General features: G+C 38.1%; 1 protein-coding gene across 2 annotated transcripts; it reads left to right on the plus strand.

The window, feature by feature from the left end:
- The first annotated feature begins 379 nt into the window (after positions 1-379).
- On the plus strand, positions 380-4,788 carry LOC129896124 (probable methyltransferase PMT3). Of its 2 annotated transcripts, none has more exons than XM_055971954.1 (8): positions 380-555; positions 1,878-2,247; positions 2,402-2,566; positions 2,681-2,863; positions 2,968-3,562; positions 3,651-3,763; positions 3,873-4,093; positions 4,343-4,788. In XM_055971954.1, exons 2-8 carry the CDS (start codon positions 1,984-1,986, stop codon positions 4,662-4,664), a joined length of 1,863 nt encoding a protein of 620 aa, XP_055827929.1. In that variant the 5' UTR covers positions 380-555; positions 1,878-1,983; the 3' UTR covers positions 4,665-4,788. The 2 variants fall into 2 exon arrangements, with proteins under 2 accessions (XP_055827929.1, XP_055827930.1); XM_055971955.1 differs by having other exon boundaries at positions 1,882-2,247.
- The last annotated feature ends 13,325 nt before the right edge of the window (positions 4,789-18,113 follow it).

The raw sequence follows: 18,113 nt of genomic DNA on the forward strand, positions 1-18,113 counted from the left end.
ATTTTGGCGCGCTTATTTGGATCATTTTTTAACCACCTTATGTATACATAGTATATTATACTATCTCATCACTCGATAAAAACTTATAAACACTCAATATTTATACGAAACAAATGAAAATAAGACATGTCAAAGGTTAACTTATATATATCTATATACACACAAGTATCGTACAGACTTAAACTTATATAAAATTAAATAAATAAACACATTCATCCTTCGTGGAATCTTACGTGATAATTTACTACCTATATTATACCACGTAAAACTTTTACGTTCGTCCCTATTAATTAAAAAATGACAATTTGAAAAAAGAGTCCCAATAGCTTACACTTTTCACGTTACAAAAAAAAATATTCTTAGATCTAATCCACCGTCACTCTCTCTCTCTCCCTCCATTTATTCCTCTGAAGAGAAAAACACACAGTGTCTCTCACTCTCTCTCATCCCTTTTTATAGCATTTTTTTTTTTCACATTTACGTCTCCAGGAACCCATTTACATTTTCTTTTGGTCCCATTATTGGGTTCCCTCTCATTATTCCAAATTCAGATCTGTAAGTTTCTTACTTTTTCTTGGATCTGATTGATTTTTTGCTTGCTCATTAATGTATTTTATTGTATTGTATACCCAATTAAGATAAAAGAGTAATGAGTAATGCAACTCAAGTATACTTCCAAAGGGGATCTTTTTTTTTTGGGTTAATTTCTTGTTGATCTCTGTTTTTGTGAATTATGGGGATTTTAATATATGATTCCAGATCTGTGGTGTTTTTGTTTCATGTTTAGTGATTTCTATATGTGCCCTTTTCATGTTTTTACAAAAAAAGACTGTTTTTAGGCCTTGACATTGTGTTTTTAATCTCTAAATACAAACTTGAATAGTGACATATCATCTAAGTCATAGATGGAGCTAAGATTTGAACTTTACGAGTTCTTAATTCTAGGATAGTGACATATGTTGCTCGGACACTTCAAAAATGTTGCTGGAGCTAACGTTAGGATTCTCCAAAAAATGATGCACTACACATTTTTGAAGAGTATGAGCAACATAGGTCACTGTTGATTAGGTGTTAATGATTGGGTTATGAATTTAATTTTTGTATATATTTAGTGAATTTCTTGATTTAAATTCAAGGTTTGAACTAAAGGTAACGGATCTGGTTCCTCTTCGCAAGAAGAGACTCAACCGGGGTTCGGGCCAAACCCATACATCGGCTTCTAGTTATGCTCCTGCATCACGCTATACATGGCTTGATGGACTTTTGCTTTTATCTTTTTGTGCACTTTTCTTTTCATCCATCATTCGGTATGGAGAATGTCATTAGTTGTTAACATTAGGTTTGAGTAGTGTTTGTTAACATTTCCTTTCACTAATGATCTGCTCTTGGTTCACAAAATAGCTTATGGTTATAGACAGTGGCGGAGCTAGGAGTTTATATAAGGGGATTCAAAAACAAATACTAGAATGTTACATTTGGGATTTTACGTGTGACCTAAATCAAGTTTTGAACCCATTGCGAATGCACTGCAATCTTCTCTTATGCAAGGGTATTCAGTAGTTTATATACAACCAGAAAATCTCGTTTTCTATTTGCATATTATAATTTTCTGATGAAGGGTATTCAATGGAACCCCCTTGGCTATACATAGCTCCGCCCCAGGTTATAGACACGTGTATTCAAAAACTAAGTGATTCACACTCATAAAAACAAAATTGTGGTTTAGCTATGCGGTGACAGACTTTTTTTTTTCTTTTTTTTTCCGGACTACACTACTGGATTAGTTTCTGATGGATCATGTATTTGATTTCACACGTTGCTTCCTCAATATTGTAGATCAACTTTTCTCAAGAGTCTAAATTGTTCAATTTCCTTAGTCAGGATAGTTGCTTCTAATTGGTGCCATGTCTAGACAATTATGATTTCAAAGAGCTGAAGTAGAAAAGAGAAAGTTAAGTTTTTCCACGGACACAAAAAAAAAAAATGATGCGAGGGAGATCAGATGGAGCGCAAAAGAAGCGCTTGTGGACTTTTGTAGGTATTGGGGCTGTCTTGGTTGTTTTCCTTTACATGTATTTTGGATCCAAGAGTGGTGGTGAGTCTGCTCTTGAGTATGGCAGCCGTTCTTTGAGGAAATTGGGATCATCTTATTTGGGTGGGGATGACAACTCTGATCTCAGCAGCAGGCAAGACGAGAAGTTTGGACTGGAAGATGGTGACGGTGGAATCATTCCTAAAAGTTTTCCAGTAAGTCATCTTTTTTCATTTCACGGCCCAATGTTACACCACAAAACTCTCCTTCAACCACCAAGAGTGGCTAATTGGAGGAATGGATGACTTGCTGCATTTGATTGCTTCCTTTGTTTGCCTTCTTAATTTTGTACTGGTCTTTCATTTGAAGGTTTGTGATGATCGACATTCAGAATTAATTCCGTGTCTGGACAGACATCTCATTTATCAAATGAGATTAAAGTTGGATTTGTCACTGATGGAGCACTATGAAAGACATTGCCCCTTGCCAGAAAGACGCTTTAATTGTCTGATTCCTCCTCCTCCTGGATACAAGGTGAATATGCTGAAGCTGTAGTGAAGTTAACCGAGACATAGTTCCAAATTTACAAGTAGTATTTTTCCGTCTATTAGACACTTATTTTGTGTGCTCATTTGTATGCTTTTATAGGTGCCAATTAAGTGGCCAAGAAGTAGAGATGAGGTTTGGAAATTGAACATTCCTCATACGCACCTTGCAAATGAGAAATCTGACCAGAACTGGATGGTTGTTAAGGGTGAAAAGATAATATTTCCTGGTGGAGGCACTCATTTTCACTATGGAGCAGATAAGTACATTGCATCAATTGCAAATGTAAGGACTTTTTCTCTTTCTCAGATATTGCAGAAATGTCAAAAAAGGGAACCTAGAAATATATGAAATGTTAAACTTTATCATACCTGTAATCATGATTGCAGATGTTGAACTTTTCAAACGATAACTTGAACAATGAGGGAAGGATACGCACAGTTTTCGATGTTGGTTGTGGTGTGGCCAGCTTTGGTGGTTATCTTCTCTCCTCTGATATTATAGCAATGTCATTGGCACCAAATGATGTGCATCAGAATCAAATACAGTTTGCTTTAGAGAGAGGGATTCCCGCATACCTTGGTGTCCTAGGAACGAAACGGCTTCCTTATCCAAGCAGGTCATTTGAATTTTCTCACTGTTCTCGTTGTAGGATTGATTGGCTTCAAAGGGATGGAATCCTCCTCCTTGAGCTAGATAGGGTACTTAGACCTGGAGGCTATTTTGCATACTCATCCCCTGAAGCATATGCACAGGATGAAGAGGATCTAAGAATATGGAGAGAGATGAGTACTCTTGTTGAACGCATGTGCTGGAGAATTGCAGCGAAAAGGAACCAAACTGTCATTTGGCAGAAACCTCTAAACAATGATTGTTACATGGAAAGACCACCTGGTACACAACCACCGCTTTGTCGATCTGATGATGATCCAGACGCTGTTTGGGGTGTGAATATGGAGGCATGCATAACACCTTATTCTGAACGTAAGTGCTTGCATCTTGTCTGTCTTATTTAATAGATGCATTTTTGTTGACCTCAAAACCTTATTTCCTTTTGTCATCGTTCTCTCAGATGACCACAAAGTCGCTGGAAGTGGACTGGCTCCTTGGCCAGCTCGATTAAGTAGTCCTCCTCCCCGTCTTGCGGATTTTGGGTATTCGAATGAAATGTTTGAAAAGGACACGGTAATTTTCTTTAGTAATATTGGTCAACTTATGCCATTTGATTCAGCACATGACCTTAAGTGCTCTATTACAAACTTAATGACTCCTTGCGTTCTTGTCTTATCAACAGGAGACTTGGAGGCAGAGGGTTGACCAATATTGGAGTCTTTTAAGTCCAAAGATTTCATCAGACACCTTGAGAAATATCATGGACATGAAGGCTAACTTGGGGTCATTTGCTGCTGCTCTGAAGGACAAAAATGTATGGGTCATGAATGTTGTACCCAAAGATGGACCGAACACTCTCAAGATTGTATACGACCGAGGCTTGATTGGCACAACTCATGACTGGTAGGTGGATAATCTTTTTTTACTTTGTATAACCGTGTTAGTCTGCTGGTTCCACTTTGTGGCAGAAATATTTCGCCTTTAGGACATTGAACTGAGCATATTTGTAAACATATAAAAGTAATGTAGCTGTGCATTGTTATTCTAGTCTTTTCATGGTTGAGGAGCTCGGACATGCGTATCTGTCTTATATGTTCCCTGCTTGAACATGATCATCTGTAATATTAGTTGTGCTTATGCTCTTTTGTGCAGGTGTGAAGCATTCTCAACGTATCCCAGGACCTATGATTTGCTCCACGCGTGGACAGCCTTCTCTGACGCTGAGAAGAAAGGTTGCAGTGGTGAGGACTTGTTACTCGAGATTGATCGTATACTAAGGCCTACAGGTTTCGTTATCATTCGTGATAAACAACATGTTATTGAATTCGTAAAGAAGCATTTATCAGCATTGCACTGGGAAGCAGTTGGATCAACTGATTCCACCTCGGATCCCGAGATGGACAACGATGAGAGCGTTTTCGTCGTGCAAAAGAAGCTGTGGCTCACAAGTGGAAGCATCAGAGATACAGAATAGACAGCAGAGTTTGTAATACATTTTCCTAATTCATTTTCTCTCTGCCTTTAGGGGTTAAAGGAAAAAAAAGTATGCCCTAAATGTCAGTTTGATTTTGTTTTACGTGATATTTATTTATTTTTTACTTTTTTTCCCACGCATTTTTATGTAAGTTGACAAACTGATAGACTACATAATGTATTCATATATATATATGAATCATTACAATCTGTGAACATGTATTAATTTAAAGTAATTAAAAGAGAATTAATATGAATATCCAACCACGTTAAAAAACAAAAAAAATGGTAAGGTTTTGTTTCCCCTAAATTCTATTTGACTACTTCAAGAAAGACACTCCCAAATTAGTGGTCATATTTCATTTTTAAGATTTAATTTAAATTTAAATTTAATGGGGAAATTTACTCCTTAATTTTGTGATTTAGAGTGGATATATCTCTAATTAAAAAAGTGATGCATATATTCACTTACGGTCTAATAAATGTCACATACTTATTATTTTCGTTAATAAATTTATTAAGTTGATATAATTTAATATAGTGATATTGCATAAGTTCCTCCTGAACTATGACCGAAATTTCAGGAACACACATTAACTTAACTAGGGTCCTATTACCCCGCAAACTCATTTCTTTTGCATTTTCTTGCACCTTTTGTGCTGATGTGGCACCTTCAACCAACCAAGTAATATATTTCGTCATTATTCCGTGTGTTAACTCATGGATATCTTTGGTGAATTGGCATCCGCTGGATTTTTTTCTCTGAAATCATTATGATACCCTTTGTAGGTACCCTGGGTATCAGTAAGTGCGGCCTCGACACGATCCACAACGCGTTCATAGCATTTAGGAGCCACACAGGCAAAATTAGGCGATTTCGTCATTTTTTCGTGTGTGTTAGCCCATGGATATTTTTGGTGAACTGGCTTTCGGTGGATTTTTCTCAAAAATCACTATAGGACACTCCGTAGATATCCGAGGGATCAGTACGTGCGGCCTCAGCATGGTCCACGACGCATTCATAGTATATAGGAGCCACACAAGCGGAATTAGGCGATTTTCTTATTTTTTTCGTGTGTGTTAGCCTATGAATATTTTTGGTGAACTGACTTCCGATCGATATTTCTCAAAAACCTTTATGGGACCCTCCGTCGGTACCCAAGGGATCATTACGTGCTTCCTCGATACGATCCATGGCACATTTATACCATTTAGGGGCTGCACAAGAGAAATTAGATGATTTCACCATATTTTCATGTATGTTAGCATGTGGATATTTTTGGTGAACTAGCTTCTGGTGAATTTTTCTCAGAAACCATTATGGGACCCTCCGTAAGTACCCAAGGGATCAGTACGTGGGGCCTTGGCACGATTAACGGCACGTTCACAAATTTATGGGTCGCATAAGCGAAATTAGGCGATTCTTTCGTGTGTGTTAGACCAAATATATATTTGGTGAACTGGATTCCGGTGGATTTTTCTCAAAAACCATTATGGGACCCTTTGTAGGTACCCAAGGGATCACTACATGTGATCTCAGCATAATTCACGATGCATTCATAGCATTTAAGGGCCGTACAAACGGAATTATACGATTTCGCCATTTTTTTGTGTGTGTTAGCCCATGAATATTTTTGGTGAACTGACATCCGGTGGATTTTTCTTGAAAATCATTATGGAACCCTATGTAGGTACTCAGAAAATCAGTACGTGAGGGCTCGACATGATCCATGCCGCGTTCATAGCATTTAGGGGCAGCATAAACGAAATTAGGCGATTTCGCCATTTTTCGTGCGTTAGCCTATGTATATTTTTGGTGAATTGGCTTTCGATGAATTTTTTCTCAGAAACTATTATGAGACCCTCCGTAGGTACTCGGGGAATTAATACGTGTGTCCTCAACATGATCCAGGACGCGTTCATAGCATTTAGGGACCGTACAAGTGGAATTATGCGTTTTCATCATTTTTTCGTGTGTGTTAGCCGACAGATATTTTGGTGAGCTGGCTTCCTATGGATTTTTCTTGAAAACTGTTATGGGACACTCCGTTGGTACCTGGTGGATCGGTACGTGCAGCCTCGGCACGATCCACAACGTGTCATAGCATTTAGGAGCTGCACAAGCGAAATTAGGCGATTTCGCCATTTTTCGTTTGTGTCAGCCCATGGATATTTTTGGTGAACCGACATCTGGTGGATTTTTCTCGAAAACCATTAAGGGACCCTCTTTAGGTACCCATAGTATCGATAAGTGTGTCTTTGTCATGATCCATGGATATTTTTGGTAAACTGGATTTCAATAGATTTTTCTTGAAAACCATTATTGTACCCTTTGTAGTATGCAAGGGATTAGTACGTGTGGCATCGACACGATCAATATTCTGTGTGTGTTAGTCCATCAATATTTTTAATGAACTTTCTTTCGATGAATTTTTCTCAGAAACCATTATGGGAGTCTGTAGGTACCCGAGGGATCAACATGTACGACCTCTGTAAGATCCATGACGTGTTTATAACATTCAGCGGCCGCACAAGTGAAATTAGGCGATTTAATTATTTTTTTCGTGTAAATTAGCCCATAGAGATTTTTGGTGAACTGCCTTTCTGTGGATTGTTTTTTAATACCATTATGGGACCCTCCGTCAGTAATCGAGGGATCAATACATGTGGGTTCGACACAATCCATGGCGCGTTCATAATATTTAGAGGCCGCACAAGCTGAATTAGGCAATTTCACCATTTTTTCGTGTGTGTTATCCGGTGGATATTTTTGGTGAACTGGCTTCCGATGGATTTTTCTTGAAAACCATTATGGGACCCTCTGTAGGTACTCGAGGGATTAGTTAGTGTGGTTTTGTCACTATCAACGATGCTTTCATAACATTTAGGGGTCGCACAAGCAGAATTAGGCGATTTCGTCATTATTCCGTATGTGTTAGCCCATGGATATTTTTTGTGAACTGGCTTTCGGTGGATTTTTCTCAAAAACCATTATGGTACCCTTCGTAGGTACCCAATAGGTCATCACGTACAGCTTTAACATGATCCACGACGCATTCATAATATTTAGGGGCCGCATAAGTGAAACTAGACGATTTCATCATTTTTTTCGTGTGTGTTAACCCATGGATATTTTTGGTGAACTGGCTTTCGGTGGATTTTTCTTCGAAATTGTTATAGGATCCTCCGTAGGTACCCAATGGATCAGTACATGTGACCTCGACATGCTCCACGATACATTAATAGTATTTAGGGTCCGCACAAGCGAAATTAGACAATTTTTTAAATTCTTTTCATGTGTGTTAGCCTATGATTATTTTTGGTGATTGACTTCGGATCAATTTTTCTTCAAAACCGTTATGAAGCCCCCCGTAGGTACCTAGAGGATAAGTACATGTAGCTTTGGCACGATCCACCGTGTATTCATAATATTTAAGGACCGCACAAGCTTTTAAGATAAAATAGATGGAGATATACACATATTATATATAAAGAGTGTGCTTGGAATGAAGGGAAAAAAACATGTCCTGGAAATGTAATGCTATATAGCAAAACAAAGTGATTTTTTGTAGATATAATCTTATATAATATTTTATATTGAGATATGTATCGTAAATATTTATGTTGGACTGTATATATTTGAAAGCTACAAATTTTGCTCATAATCGCATTTAATGCATGCGATTTATGCTTTATCATTAAATCTTTGAAAGCCACAAATTTTGTTCATAAATCACATTCACTGAATGCGTATTAACTTAATAATGGATGCTTTGACATCACTATTCTATATAAATAAAGATTGAATAAGATAAAAAGGAAAACCAAATTAAGAAGTGAAACTTAAAAGTCTATTTGTAAATTGGTGAAACTTAAAACATACATAACTTTGGCCTTGGATGTCCGATTTACGTAATTTTTTATTGATTCTATGTCTTATTTTGAGATGTAATTCCACAAATTGCCGGTCCAGCATTTGTAGCATTTAGGGCCACAAAAGCAGAATTAGGCGATGTTCTGATTTTTTTCATGTATGTTAGGCCACAAATATATTTTTGGTGAATTGACTTTCGGTGGATTTTTCTCAAAAATTGTTATGGGACCCTCCATAGTACCCGAGAGATCAGTACGTGCAGCCTCAGCATGATCCATAGCGCGTTCATAGTATTTAGGGGCCACACAAGCGGAATTAAGTAATTTTCTTATTTTTTCATGTGTGTTAGCCCATAAATATTTTTGGTGAACTGGCTTCCGATCTATTTTTCTCAAAAACCATTATGGGACCCTCAGTAGGTACCTGAGGAATCTTTATGTGCGGCCTCGACTCGATCCATGGTGCATTCATAGCATTTAGGGGCTGCACAAGCAAAATTAGGTGATTTTGTCATTTTTTTGTGTGTGGTAGCCCATGAATATTTTTGGTAAACTGGCTTCTGGAGGACTTTTTTCGAAAACCATTATGGTACCCTTCACAGGTACTTAGGGGATTAGTACGTGCATCCTCTACATGATCCACGATGCGTTCATAACATTTAGGGGTCGCACAAACGAAATTAAATGATTTTGCCATTTTCGTATGTGTGCTCCTTGGATTTTTTAGTAAATTGGCCTTCGTTGGATTTTTCTTGAAAATCATTATGGGACCCTCCGCAGTTACCCAGAGGATCAGTACGTATGGCCTCAACACAATCCACGATGCCTTTATAGCATTTAGTGGCCACATAAGCAAAATTAAATGATTTTGTTATTTTTTTGTATATGTTAGCCCATGAATATTTTTGATGAACTGGCTTCCGATTGATTTTTCTCAGAAATTATTATGAGACCCTCTATAGGTACTCGGAGGATCAATATGTGCGATCTTGGCATGATCCTCGGTGCATTCATAACATTTAGGGGTAGACAATTTTGCCATTTTCTATATGTGTTAGCTCATGAATATTTTTGATAAACTGGTAACCAGTGGATTTTTCTCAGAAACTGTAATGGAACTCTATGTAGGTACCCTGAGGATCATTACGTGCAGCCTCAGTACGATCCAGATCGCGTTCATATCATTTAGAGGTCGCACGAGCAGAATTAGGAGATTTCGCCATTTTTTCATGTGTGTTAGCCCATGAATATTTTTTGCGAATTGGCTTCCAACGGATTTTTGTTGAAAATCATTATGGTACCCTCCGTAGATACTCAATTGATTAGTACGTATGGCCTTAGCACGATCCACAATGCGTTCATAACATTTAGAGGTTGAACAAGCGGAATTAGCCGATTTCGCCATTTTTTGTGTATGTAGCCCATAGATATTTTTGGTGAACTGGCTTCCGGTAGATTTTTCTTGAAAACCATTATAGAACCCTCTGTAGGCACTCGAGGGATCAGTACATGTTGCCTCAGCACGATCCATGATACGTTCATAGCATTTCGAGGACGCACAAGTAGAATTAAGTGATTTTCTTATTTTTTTCATTTGTGTTAGCCTATGAATATTTTTAGTGATCTGCTTCTGGTTGATTTTTCTCGAATACCATTATGGATCCTCCATAGGTATCCGAAGGATCATTATGTGCAGTCTCGGCATGATCCATAGCGCATTCATGACATTTAGGGGCTGCACAAACGAAATTAGGCAATTTCACCAATTTTTCGTGTGTGTTAGCCCATTAATATTTTTGATGAACTGGATTCCGATGGTATTTTCTTGAAAATCATTATCAGAACCTCCTTAGGTATCTAGAGGATTGGTAAGTGAAGCCTTGACATGATCAACGATGCATTCATAGCATTTAGGGGCCGCACAAGCGAAATTAGGTGATTTCACCATTATTCCGTGTGAGTTAGCTCATGGATATTTTTGGTAAACTGGATTTCGATAGATTTTTCTTGAAAACCATTATTGTACCCTTTGTAGTATGCAAGGGATTAGTACGTGTGGCATCGACACGATCCATGGGACGTTCATAGCATTTAGGGGCCGCATAAAAGAATTAGGCAATTTTATCATTTTTTCATGTGTTAGCCAATGAATATTTTTGGTGATTGACCTCCAGTGGATTTTTCTCGAAAATCATTATGGGACCCTCTATAGGTATTCGAAGGATCAGTACGTGTGGACTCGGTAGGATCCGCGGTGCTTTATAACTTTTAGGGCCGCACAAGAGAAATTATGTGAATTTGCCATTTTTTCGTGCGCGTTAACACCCATGGATATTTTTGGTGAACTAGCTTCCAGTGAATTTTTCTTGGAAGCCATTATGGGGCCCTCCTTAAGTACCCGAGGGATTAGTATATGTGGCCTAGACAGATCCACGGGGTGTTCATAGCATTTAGGGACCACACAAGCGGAATTCAGCGATTTCACTAATTTTTTGTGTGTGTTAGCAATGATTATTTTTGGTGAATTAGATTTTAGTGGATTTTCTCGAAAATTATTATAAAATCCTCTATAGGTACCCTAGGGATTAGTAAGTGTGGTCTAAGCATGATCCACGATGCGTTTATAGCCCATGGATATTTTTGATGAACTGGCTTCCGATAAAGTTTTCTCACAAACCTTTATAGGTCCATCCATAGATACCCGAGGGATTAGTATGTGTGGCCTCACCATGATCAACAATGCTTTCATAGTATTTAGGGCCACACAAATGAAATTGGGCGATTTTGTCATTTTTTCGTGTGTTAACCTATGAATATTTTTGGCGAACTTGCATCCAGTGGATTTTTCTCTGAAACTATTATGGGATACTTTGTAGGTACCTGGAGGATTGGTACGTGTGGCCTCGACATGATCCACGGAGTGTTAATTGCAGTTAGGAGTCATATAAGCAGAATTAGGCGATTTTGTCATTATTCTGTGTATGTTATCTAATGAATATTTTTGATGAACTAGCTTCCGGTGCATTTTTCTGAAAAACCATTATATGACTCCTGAAGGATCAGTACGTGTGGCCTTGGTATAATCTAGGGTGCGTTCTTAGCATTTAGGGCTGCGATTTTCTCATGTGTTTTAGCCCATGGATATTTTTGGTGAACTGGATTCCGATGGATTTTTATCGAAAATATTATAGAACCCTCTGTAGTCACCCGAGAGATTAGTAAGTGTTACCGCGATACAATCCACGGGGCGTTCATAACTTTTAGTGGTCGTACAAGCGGAATTAGGCGATTTCACCATTTTTTATGTGTATTAGCCAATGGATATTTTTGGTAAATTGTCTTTCGGTTCCTTTTTCTGGGAAATCATTATGGGAACCTTCATAGGTATCTATAGGATCGATACGTTCAGCCTCGACATGATCCATGGCTAGTTCATAACATTTATGGGCCGTACAAACGAAATTTGGCGATTTCACCATTATTCTGTGTTTAACATCCATGTATATTTTTGGTGAGATGACTTTCGGTGGATTTTTCTCCGAAACCATTATAGGAACCTTTATAAGTACCCGGTGGATTAGTATGTGTGACATCAAAATGATCCAGGGGCATTCATAGCATTTAGGGGCTGCACAAGCGGAATTAGGCGATTTTTTATTTTTTTTGTGTGTTAGCCCATAGATATTTTTGGTGATCTGACTTCTGATTAATTTTTCATGAAAAACATTATGGGATCCTTTGTAGGTACGCGTGTGCTCAGTACACGTGTGCTCAGTACGATCCGTGGTGCGTTCATTACATTTAGGAATGTAGAAGAGGAATTAGACGATTTTGCCATTTTTTCGTGTGTGTTAGCCCATAAATATTTTTGGTGAACTTGCTTCTAGTGGATTTTTCTTGGAAACCATTATGAAAACCTTTGTAGGAACCCGAGGTATTAGTACGTGTAGCCTTGACATGATCCAAGGGACTTTCATAACATATAGGGGCCGCACAAGTTGAATTAGGCGATTTTGCCATTTTTTCATGTGTGTTAGCCCATGAATATTTTGGTGAACTAGGTTTCAGTAGATTTTTCTCGGAAACCATCATAGGAACATCCATAGGTATCCTAGAAATTAGTATATGTGGTCTCAGCATGATCCATGATACATTCATTGCATTTATGGGCTGCACAAGCGAAATTAGATAATTTTTTTATATTTTTCCTGTGTGTTAGCGCATTAATATTTTTTGTGAACTGGCTTTCAATTGATTTTTTTTGGAAAACATTATAGGACCCTCCTTAGGTACTCAGGAGATCAGTACGTGCATCCTCGGTATGATCCATGGCTCGTTCATAGCATTTAGGGGCTTGCACAAACGGAATTAAGCGATTTTGACATTTATTCGTGTGTGTTAGCTATGTATATTTTTGATGAACTGGATTCTGGTAAAGTTTTCTAAGAAATCATTATGGGAACTTCTGTAGGTACCAAAGGATCAGTATGTGCGACCTTGTCACAAATAAAGGTACATTCCTAGCAATTAAGGGTCGCACAAGAAGAATTAGACGATTTTGCCATTTTTTCATGTGTGTTAGCCCATGGATATTTTTGGTGAACTTGATTCTAGTGGATTTTTCTTGGAAACTATTATGGGACCCTTAGTAGGTACCCAAAAAATAAGTACATGCGGCCTCGACATGATCCACAATGTTTTCATAACATTTAGGTGCCACATAAGTGTAATTATGCGATTTCGCCATTATTCCAAATATGATCCCATGGATATTTTTGGTGAACTGTCTTTCGATCGATTTTTCTCTAAAGCCATTATGGGATCCTTTTTAGGTATCCGATGGATCAGTACATGCGGCCTCAGCACAATCCACAATATATTTATAATATGTAAGGGCTGCACAAGTGGAATTAGGTGATTTCACCATTTTTTTATATATGTTAGCCCATGGATATTTTTGATGAACTAGCCTCCGGGTCTAGGCTGAATTTTCTTGGAATCTCCCTTAGTAGCATCTGTAAAAATCTGGAGAACAAATCTAGTAGCCTTGGTGGGGCTTCTACGACGTTTAAGATAATTTTTAGGGCAATGCAATAAGAATTAGGCAATTTTGCCATTTTTTTTCATGTGTGTTAGCCCATAGATCTGTTAGGTGCCGTGGGGTCCGGGTCATATTTTCTAGGATTATTCTTTAGTCGCATCCGTAACGACCTGGGAAATAATTTCAGTAGCTTTTGCGGGGCTTCTAGGACATTTAAGAGTATTTTAGGGGTGATGCAATAGGACAATTTTGTCAGTTTTTCGTGTGTATTAACCCACAGATTTTTTAGATGACGGGGGTTCGAGTCGAATTTTTGTTGATTATTATTTAGTAGTGTCCGTAGAAACCTGTGGAAGAACTCCAGTAGACCGGTAGGACTTCTACGGTGTTTAGGATCATTTTAGGGGAGATGTAATAGGAATTAGGCAATTTTACAAATTTTTCATGTGTGTTAACCCACAGAATTTTTAGGTGTCGTGGGTTTGGATCGAATTTTTTTAGATTCCTCTTTAGTAGCGTCTGTAACGACCTGATATTGACCTTTTTTGTCTCGGTGGGGCTTCTACAGCCTTAAGGAGCATTTTAGGGTCGATCCAATAGGAATTAGACAATTTTATCAGTTTTTCGTATGTGTTAGCTTATGAATTTTTTAGGTGCCAAGGGTCTAGGTCGAATTTTCTTAGATTCTTCTTTAGTAGCATCCGTAATGTATTAGGATATGTTCCTGTAGCCCCGATGAGGTTCTACGGCGTTTAGGAGCATTTTTTGGGCGACACAACTGGAATTAGGTGATTTTGCCTGTTTTTCAGGTATTAGACTGTAAAATTTTTAGGTGATGGGGGTACGAATCAAATGTTCTAGGATTATTCTTTAGTCGCATCCATAAAGACATGGGGAATGATTCCAGTAGTTTCGATGGAGCTTCTACGACGTTTAGGAGCATTATATGGGCCACACAACATGAATTAGGGAATTTTCTAGTTTTTCGTGTGTGTTAGCTCCCGAATTTTTTACGTCCTGGGGTCTGAGTCAAATTTTCTTGGATTCATCTTTAGTAGTATCCATAACGGCTTGGAAAATGACTCTAGTAGCCCCAGAGGGTCTTCTACGATGTTTAGGAGCATTTTAGGGGCGACGCAACAGGAATTAAGCGATTATACTAATTTTTTTATGTGTTTTAAACCATGAATTTTTTAGGTGCAGGGATTTGGGTCAATTTTTCTAGTATTTTTCTTTAGTCGCATCTGTAATGACCTACGGAATGACTTTATTAGCTTCGGCGGGGCTTGTCTGCCATTAAGGAGCATTTTAGGGGCGATGCAATAGGATTTTGGCTATTTTATCAGCTTTTTGTGTGTGTTAGCTCTTGAATTTTTTGGGCGTCGGGTGTCCGGGTCGAATTTTCTTGGATTCTTCTTTTATAGCATCCATAACAACTTGAGAAACGACTCCAGTAGCCCCAGTGGGATTTCTGTCCGAATAGGAATTAGGCGATTTTGCCTATTTTTTATTGAGTGTTAGCCCACGATTTTTTAGGTGTCGGGGGTCCAGATCAAATATTCTTGGATTCTTTTTTAGTAGATTTTGTAACGACCTGGACAACCTCTCTAGTGTCCCTGATGGGGCTTTTACGATATTTAGGGGCATTTCAACAATGACACAACAGTAATTAGGCGATATGTCCAGGTCTTCATATGTGTTAGCCCACAAACGTTTTAGTTACCGGGGGTCCAAATTGAATTTTCTTGGATTCTTCTTAAGTAGTGTCCATAACGACATAAGAAACGACTCTAGTAGAACCACTGAGCTTCTACGATATTTAGGAGCATTTTAGGGGCAATGTAACAGGAATTAGATGATTTTTTCCATTTTTTTGTGTGTTAGGCCACAGATTTTTTAGGTGCCAGGGGTTGGGTCAAATTTTCTTGGATTATTGTTTCGTAGAGTCCTTAATGATCTGTGGAACAACTCTGGTAGCCCCAGTGGGGCTTCTATGGTGTTTAGGAGCATTTTACAAGCAACGCAACAAAAATTAGGCAATTTTGCCAGTTTTTCATGTGTGTTAGCCTACGGATTTTTTAGATGCTAGGGGTTCGGGTTAAATTTTCTTGGATTCTTCATTAGTAGCATTTGTAACGACCTGTGAGATGACTCCAATAGCCCCAGTGGGGCTTCTACAATATTTAGAAGCATCTTAGGGGTGAGGCAGCATTAATTAGACGATTTTGCTAGTTTTTTGTGTGTTACCCATGAATTTTTAAAATGTCAGATGTCCGGGTTGAATTTTCTTTGATTCTTGTTTATTAGAGTCCGTAATGATCTGGAAAATGACTCTAGTAGACCTATTGGTATTCTACAATGCTTAGTAGAATTTTAGGGACAACGCAATAAGAATTAAGCAATTTTGTCAGTTTTTCATGTGTGTTATCCCACAGATATTTTATGTGCCAAGGGTTCAAGTTGTATTTTCATAGATTATTCTTCAGTAGCATCCATAACGAGCTGTGGAAGGACTATATTAGCTCTGGAGGGGCTTCTACGGTGTTTAAGAATATTTTAGGGTGACGCAACAGGACTTAGGCAATTTTGTTAGTTTTTCGTGAGTTAGCCCACAGACCTTTTAGGTTCAGGGGGTACGAATCAAATTTTCTTAGATTCTATTTTAGTACCATTCATAAAGACCTGAGGAACGACTAAAGTAGCCTCGGTGGGGCTTCTACGATGATTAGGAGAAATTTAGGAGCGGCGCAACATGAATTAGGTGATTTTGCTAGTTTTTTTGATGTGTTAGCCACGAATTTTTTAGTTGCCAATGGTATGGGTTGATTTTTCTTGGATTTGTCTTTAATATCATCCATAATGACTTGGAAAATATCTTCAATAGCCCTGGCAAAGCTTCTACGACATTTAGAAGCATTTTAGGGGTGACACAACAAGAAGTAGGCGATTTCACTAGTTTTTCAGGTGTTAAACCAAGTATTTTTTAGGTGTCGGAGATCCGAGTTACATTTTCTAGGATTATTCTTTAGTCGCATTTGTAACGACCTAGGGAACAACTTTAATAGCTTTTATGGGGCTTCTACGACATTTAGGAGCATTTTAGGGGCGATGCAACATGAATTGGATGATTCTGCCAGTTTTTCATCTATCCCACGAAATTTTTAGGTGATGGGGGTTCAAATCAAATTTTCTTTGATTATTCTTTAATAACGTCCATAGAAACCCGTGGAAGGACTCCTATAGCTTTAATAGGGCTTCTACGATGTTTAGGTTCATTTTAGGAGTGACGTAATAGGAATTATGCAATTTTATAAGTTTTTCGTGTGTGTTAACCCATAATGTTTTTGGGTGCCGTGAGTCTACATCGAATTTTCTTGGATTCCTATTTAGTAGCATTTTTAATGACCTGAGAATGACTTTTGTAGCCCCGATGGGGCTTCTACGACGTTTAAGAGCATTTTAGAGGTAATTTAATAGGAATGAGGCAATTTTATGAGTTTTTCATATATGTTTAGCCATAAATTTTTTAGGTGCTGAGGGTCTAGGTCGAATTTTTTTGGATTCATATTTAGTAGCATCTGTAACTTCTTGGAAAAATTCTAGTAGCCCTGACGAGGCTTCTACGATGTTTAGGAACATTTTATGGGCAACACAACTGAAATTATGTGATTTTGCCAATTTTTAGTGCGTTAGACCATGAAATTTTTAGGTGATGGGGGGTCCGGGTAAAAAATTCTAGGATTATTCTTTATCCCATCTGTAACGACTAGGGAATTGATTGCAGTAGCTTCGACGGAGCTTCTAAGATGTTTAGGAGCATTATAGGGGCCACACAACATGAATTAGGGAATTTTCCAGTTTTTTGTGTGTATTAGCCCCCGAATTTTAAGGTCCCGGGGGTCTGGGTCAAATTTTCTTCGATTTGTCTTTAGTATCAACCATAAAGGCTTGGAAAATGACTCCAATAGCCTCGGCGTAGCATTTAAATTTTTAGATGCCGGGAGTTCGGGTCAAAATGTTCTTAGATTTTTCTTTAGTAGTATCCGTAATGATCTGGAGAATGACTCTAGTACCCCTGACGGGGATTTTATGGCATTTAGGAGAATTTTAGAAGCGATGCAGCATAAATTAAGTGATTTAGCCAGTTTTTCAAGTGTGTTTGCCAACAGATTTTTTACGTGCCAGGGCTTCGGTCATATATTCTTATATTCTTTGTTAGTAGCATTTGTAATGACCTGGGGGATGACAACCAGCAGCTCCAACAGTACTTCTACAGTGTTTAGGAGCATTTTAGAAGAGACACATCATGAATTAACCAATTTACCCAATTTTTCGTGTGTTAGCCATAGATTTTTTGGGTATCGAGGGTCCGGGTCAAATTTTCTTGGATTATTCTTTAGTGGCATCCATTATGACCCGAGGAACCATCCAGTAGCTTCAACGGGAATTATACAACGTTTAGGAGTATTTTAAGAGCGGCGCAATAATAATTAAGTGATTTTACCAGTTTTCATATTTGTTAGCGCATGAATTTTT

The sequence above is a fragment of the Solanum dulcamara genome, chromosome 7, assembly GCF_947179165.1.
Source record: "Solanum dulcamara chromosome 7, daSolDulc1.2, whole genome shotgun sequence".
NCBI classification, from domain to species: domain Eukaryota; kingdom Viridiplantae; phylum Streptophyta; class Magnoliopsida; order Solanales; family Solanaceae; genus Solanum; species Solanum dulcamara.

What these genes read in the sequence shown, in the direction of transcription:
- LOC129896124 (XM_055971954.1), top strand. Translation starts at nt 1,984, where the DNA reads ATGATGCGAGGGAGATCAGATGGAGCGCAAAAGAAGCGCTTGTGGACT. An exon ending in ACATTGCATCAATTGCAAAT is followed by an intron (nt 2,864 to 2,967) that starts GTAAGGACTTTT and finishes TCATGATTGCAG; the next exon opens with ATGTTGAACTTTTCAAACGA. An exon ending in AAATGTTTGAAAAGGACACG is followed by an intron (nt 3,764 to 3,872) that starts GTAATTTTCTTT and finishes TCTTATCAACAG; the next exon opens with GAGACTTGGAGGCAGAGGGT.